At 43.3% G+C, this 5,930-nt stretch overlaps 1 protein-coding gene across 1 annotated transcript; it reads right to left on the bottom strand.

Annotated features, from left to right (window-relative positions):
* LOC121532267 (transcription termination factor 2, mitochondrial-like) lies at window positions 1-2,061 on the bottom strand. The gene is made up of 2 exons (XM_041838112.2): window positions 1,965-2,061; window positions 1-1,543 (listed from the first exon to the last, which is right to left on the bottom strand). The coding sequence occupies exon 2, from the start codon at window positions 1,508-1,510 to the stop codon at window positions 383-385; it is 1,128 nt and encodes a 375-aa protein (XP_041694046.2). The 5' UTR covers window positions 1,511-1,543; window positions 1,965-2,061; the 3' UTR covers window positions 1-382.
* Between the last annotated feature and the right edge of the window lie 3,869 nt (window positions 2,062-5,930).

Below are 5,930 nucleotides of genomic sequence, written 5' to 3'. Positions count from 1 at the left end.
TAATCAATACAATTGTTTTATTATGATGTTCTGATGGGGTTATTTTGACACATATTGGCTTCAATACATAGGCAATTCCCCACACACAGCAAAACATCTGTTTAACACGTATTCAACATTGCATCATAATATCCAAATATTATTACTATCCAAATAGTATTTAAATATTGCACAGATAAAATCAAGCGTTGCCTCTTTCAAGGTAACCTTATCCCCAGGCTAAATGCACTTAGGGAGGAATTGTCTGCTGCGTGAGACTACTTTCAAGGCAAGCTTGTCTCCTAACCTCAGTAATACCCTTCAGTTGAAAGAAAATCCTGATTCAAGTTTCCTCCCTATGGTGATATAAGAATGTTCTGCATTTTAGACCATGAAATCAAGGTCAATCATCACCCTTTAACGGGGCAACAGGGTTGAAGAGTGGTCTTTCCCGTCGCAGCTGCAGTTTACCAGAACTCATCTCAAAGTCCTTCTTAGTGCCGTTGAGGGCCTGTAGGCTGCCTGTCCGTACATCATAGCCATAGGACTGCAGTCTCTGGATCCGGTAACTTACTATCTGTTTGGTCAGCTCCAGAACGGTCAGAGTCTGTGTAATCTGAGCTATAGTGACTCCAGCTCTGAGCAGGCCCTCGAAGCGTTCAGCCAGGATGACCTCAGGGTAGTAGAGCAAGGCTGGGCAGTTGAGGACCATGTCCCGGAGCTCGGCCTCTGAGCAGCCCAGGGTCTCCTGCGAGTAGGCCAGGGTGTGGCGCATGCAGTCTGGGTTGAGCTCGATGACAAACCCCCTGAGCTTGGAGAGGAGGCGGAGGAGCTCTGAGGTGGTGAAACCCCGGTCTCTGAGGAACAGCAGGTTGTCCCTCAGCACCTCCGGGGGCTTGAGGAGAACAAAGGGGTTCTGACTGAGCAGCTTCTGCAGCCAGATCTTCATGTTAGCCGCGTCGCCCCCCAGCTCCAGATAGGCCTGCTGCAGGGTGCGGACCATCTCTTCGTTCTGCCCCACAGGGCAGCTGAAACTCTGGGGGGCACTGGCCATCAGCTTGGTGACAATGCGCTTGTTCAGGTGTAAACTCTGGAAGTAGTCGATGTTGGCCCTCTGGTTGGCGTGGTGACTGGAGGAGGTAAAGAAGGAGGCGGGGAACTTCTCGATGATGCCCACTAGGTCTCTCTCTCTGGGGCAGACGGACCTCCACAGCTCCCTCTGGGCCTGCTGCTGCTCCGGGCTGCAGAGGACCGCCTCGGGGTAGAGCTCCAGGACCCGGGCAATCATGGGCCCCTCTGCCCCCATGTCCCGCAGCAGGCTGGCCGTCTCACTCACGTAGGCAGGGCTCTGATGCAGGACCCAGCCCTTGAGCTGGCGGATCTTCTGGATGTCCACAGAAAGGTCATAGAGGGCTTCCACGGTCACCTGGTTCTCTGCTGTGCCTCCCGGGTTTGAGAAGGCCCTGAGAGGGGGGAGACGTCGAATCCGCTGACAGTGGAGGCATAGCGACGTTGTGACTAATCGCAACATGGGTGCAGAGTCACACACCAATGCAGGTCTGACCTAGGGGTGATATAACAAAGACAGTAATATGACATTTCCTTTTCAAGATAGCTAGCTAACTTGCTACAAACTCGACTATAAAAAATACAAAAAATGTATTTTTTGTGAATCAAAACAAAGTAAACATAAACTCAGCACTTAACAACTTAGTAATAATGAAGAATTGTACAAATATCACATCAGTCATATGGTCATAACATTGGTTTGTCAATGTGTGATATCAGTTAGCTAGCTAGCTAACGTTAGCTAAATTAGCTAGCTGCCTTGACAGCTTTGATAGGCTGCTAAAGAAGGATTAATTGTGATGACATCCGACGATGCTTGGAGGACAAAAACGGACTATTGATTCAATTAAAATGCATGTTCTTTCATGTCCCTTGTACTTTCCAAATAGAAACAAAATAGAAGTACATAACAGTACCTGAGTTTGTTAGCAGCGTTCAGCGGATGTGACGTTTCGTTATGAAACTGAACTTTGCTTCTTTGATGTATGGCTGTGTGGTACTATCTGCAGATGCACCACAGCGCAACGAAGTGTACAAGAACGATAATGCACAGCTGACACGTACTAGTATGCAAAAATCTAAACTCATCCCTCAAGCCACTGAAAGACCGACAAAAATTATTCCAGTTGAAAATGGATACTAAACTAAGTTTACATATTTCATATAGATCACTGAAGAGATGTAATGTGGGTTGTAGCAATGCTTTCCTTCTGCTTCAGACTACACTTGCTTGCAGGAAGCAGAACAGTAACGACGCCCAGTATCCTTTTGTCTTATCTTCTTATCTTCGAATTTCTCCATCAGAGCACTGGTCTTGCACCATACACTTCCAGTAATTAGGGTGTTTTGGCAAACGTATATTTCAAATCAAATAGCAGTCGATGCATCTCAGAAGCAGCAACATATGGGACAGACACTGATCACTGCAACCAGCACAGAGCTAAACTGGAGTGAACAGAGAGAGGGAGAGTTTCTCACAGTTGGGGCTTAATCACACTGCTTGATCACCAGCTCCACAAGCTGTTCTGCCAGCCCAGCTCAGGCAATGTCTGCAGCTTCCCAATCTGGTGACTGAGAGGAAATTGGAGCTCATTATTGCAAGTCTGCATAATATTTAAAGGCACCTGAGGATAATGGCTTGAATGCAGGCAGCCAGACAGGTACTATGGCATAATTAGATCTGATCTACCTAATCAGCAGTACTATTGTATGTTGCTCATGTAATCAGCACCCCATTGGTTTTTGTAGAGGTCAGGGATGATTTTTGGGGACCGCGGCCGCTGACATCATTGTAAAAATCCCTTCAATTAGCTGCACAACTTGTAGTACAGTCCAAATGCTTAAAGATAATATATAATAATGAATGTAAGAAACTCTAGTTATTGAGTAACTCCAGTTATTGACAACCTCCTTATCTCCTTACCTGTCTGCTCATGGCTGTTTGAGCAAAGAGTCCTTAGCGGTATGTAGTTTGTACATGATGTGTGATTCACAGAGAGAATGTTGTGTGAACTTCCTCTTTATGCTGTAAAGAATAAGATTTTCTTCTGGCATTACACATTTGTCTGAACTTTAAAGCCTAACCAATACTTATACAATATCACAATGTAGCCCACATATAAAGGACATGGGTTATAATGTAGCTAACAGAGGTGGGACCAAGTCACTATTATTCGACTCACAAGCAAGTCTCAAGTCATAAGGTCCAAGTCTCAAGTTGAGTCCCAAGTATAACGGGTCAAGACTCGAGTCAAGTCCAAGTCGTACATTCTAAGAGCAAGTCAAATCGAGTAGAGTCACAAGTTTTCAAGTCAAGTCTCAAGTCAAGTCAAAAAAATAATCTATACATGCAATGACTTGTTCAACTACAAATCTTTGTCTATTTATTGAGGCTGCAATACAGCCCTTTTCATTATTTCGTCTACAACCCATTTTGACTAGCCTATGTAATTGTAAAATAGGGACCTTGTAGCAGTTGTAAGGGCATGAAAGCAGCAGAAGGCAAGGCAGGTTGACGTGCTCAGAGTGTTGACTTATTTACAGGTCTTGGTGATCCAATTGTGAAAGTGCCATATCATACAAAATATACAAGTAGATTTACCAAATATACAGGGGCAATAGCCCAAAATAAATAGCCTCTGTATCAGGCTTAACCTGTCCTATCTGAACGGACACAAGTAGAGCGCAAGACTGTACAGCCTCCCTTTGAGAAACCAAATCGAATCTGTCTAACAGGAGCTCAAACAGGTAGGCCTACATAATACAAGCACTTGGCCCCCAGGACCATACAATTACCTAATAGGCAATTATAACCAATAAACTGGTTCTATAATGTAAAAGGCAATTTCCACATACATTGGTACATTCGTCTTAATCAGACTTCATTATTATTCATGATATTTCAAGACCATGCATACATGGAGCAAACAATCATTTTCTCTGACATGCTGACTACACCGCTCGCGTTGCAAAATAAATGTACACATACATGTTATTCAATCATTGCAACCACACTGCGTTCCAGGCACTAAAATATAACTTGGTTCTATTTGTGACGCTTGATGCACTGCAAGTCCTGGCTCTCCCATCTCCTCATTGGTTTTTAGGAGCATATACCTACGTGGGTGATTGAAATATGAACTGAGGTCCACAATCCAGTCCAGTTGGTAGTGGTAATGCACCTTAAAGTTGGTTGCCAACCGCCATATAAAGTCCAAAGAATAAGAAGAAGCCGAAAGGAGGAGAGATTACTAGAAACGAACTCGGTTTACCCTTTTATCTGTGGATGAATTGTTGGAGTAGAGGACCTTGTGCATTTCAGGTAAAATAACAACCCAATGTTTATATCCCAGGACAAATTAGCTAGCAACAGCAAGCTAGCTAGCTAAGTTTCCATAAATGTTTAATGATTTTCAACCTGTCCTCTAATTAAAATAGTAGGTTAAGAGTTCATTCTGATATTTCAACCTGGGTGTCCTGATCGTTTCTGGTGTGGGTGGACAAAATATGCACGCTCGCGCCCGGTCTAGTCAGCATGTGAGGCTCGCTCTCCTATTATGCACAACCATAATGACAGATGCTATAGGACAGAAACACGGAACTCCGACATAACCCGGTAAATATGAACGAAGGAAGCCATACTTTGGATTAAATTAACAGAACTTCTAGCTCATGAGTCTTGCGAACGTTCATGTGCACTATAAACATCGCGCCCACTCAGAGTAGGGTAAGCAATGGTTGGCTAAATGAAAATGTATCATGTCTATTCTCAAGTCATTAAATTTGTGACTCCGACTCGAGTCCAAGTCATGTGACTCCAGTCCACAACTCTGGTATCTAATGACTGGTTTCAGCATAGTTCCCAGATCCAGAATGAGGAAGTTGAACACCAAGGACAAAGACGTTTACATTGTATTACATTCATACTTTTTTTGTATTACATTTGTTGTATTACAGATTTATGCTTGGTCTTAATGTTGTAGGAGTTTACGGCAAAAGTCTGTGTTGGCTCAATTCTGGGAGACATAGAATGTTCACATTTTCAATTAAAGCTTCTTCAAAGCTAGCTAGCTAAATTGACATACATGTTTAATGCTTTTCGACCTGTCCCCAAATTAATATAGTTGGTTCAGAGTTCGTTTTGATATTTGAACCTGTTTGTCCTGATCGCGTCTGGTGTGGGTGGCCAAAATCGGCAAGCTCGCGCCTGATCTAGTCAGCATGTGAGGCTCACTCTCCTATTATACACAACCATAATGACAGATGCTATAGGACAGAAACACGGAACTCCGACATAACCCGGGAAATATGAACGAAGGAAGCCATACTTTGGATTAAATAAACAGAACTTCTAGCTCATGAGTCTTGCGAACTATAAACATCGCACCCACTCAGAGCAGGGTAAGGAATGGTTGGCTAAATGAAAATGTATCGTAAGCCTATCAAACATCAAATAGAAATGTCTACATGTTGCAATAAACGGTACTGGATGGAATGATGAAACGCTAGCAATTATTGTAGTATTAGATGGAATATAGATTTACCACATAGGGCCTATGTCAGTGGAGGCTCCTCAGAGGAGGAAGGGGAGGACCATCCTCCTCAGTGAATTTCATAAAAAATATAAATTGTAAAACATTTAAAAAGTTATCCTTTTTAGATAAAACTGTACTAAATATATTCACATCACCAAATAATTGATTAAAATACACTGTTTTGCAGTGAAGGTCTACAGTAGCCTCAACAGCACTCTGTAGGGTAGCACCATGGTGTAGCCGGAGGACAGCTAGCTTCCCAGTCAAAGGATCAGAGAATTACTCTAGTACTGAAAGCATAAGCTACAGCTAGCTAGCACTGAAGTGCATAAAATGTGGTGAGTAGTT

Source organism: Coregonus clupeaformis, chromosome 19, assembly GCF_020615455.1.
Source record: "Coregonus clupeaformis isolate EN_2021a chromosome 19, ASM2061545v1, whole genome shotgun sequence".
Lineage (NCBI taxonomy): Eukaryota > Metazoa > Chordata > Actinopteri > Salmoniformes > Salmonidae > Coregonus > Coregonus clupeaformis.
The sequence above is the reverse complement of the archived record's forward strand: the minus strand, read 5'-3'. Positions and strand labels throughout refer to the sequence as shown.

Excerpts from the sequence above, each read along its gene's own strand:
- LOC121532267 (XM_041838112.2), bottom strand. The coding sequence starts at position 1,510 with ATGTTGCGATTAGTCACAACGTCGCTATGCCTCCACTGTCAGCGGATT.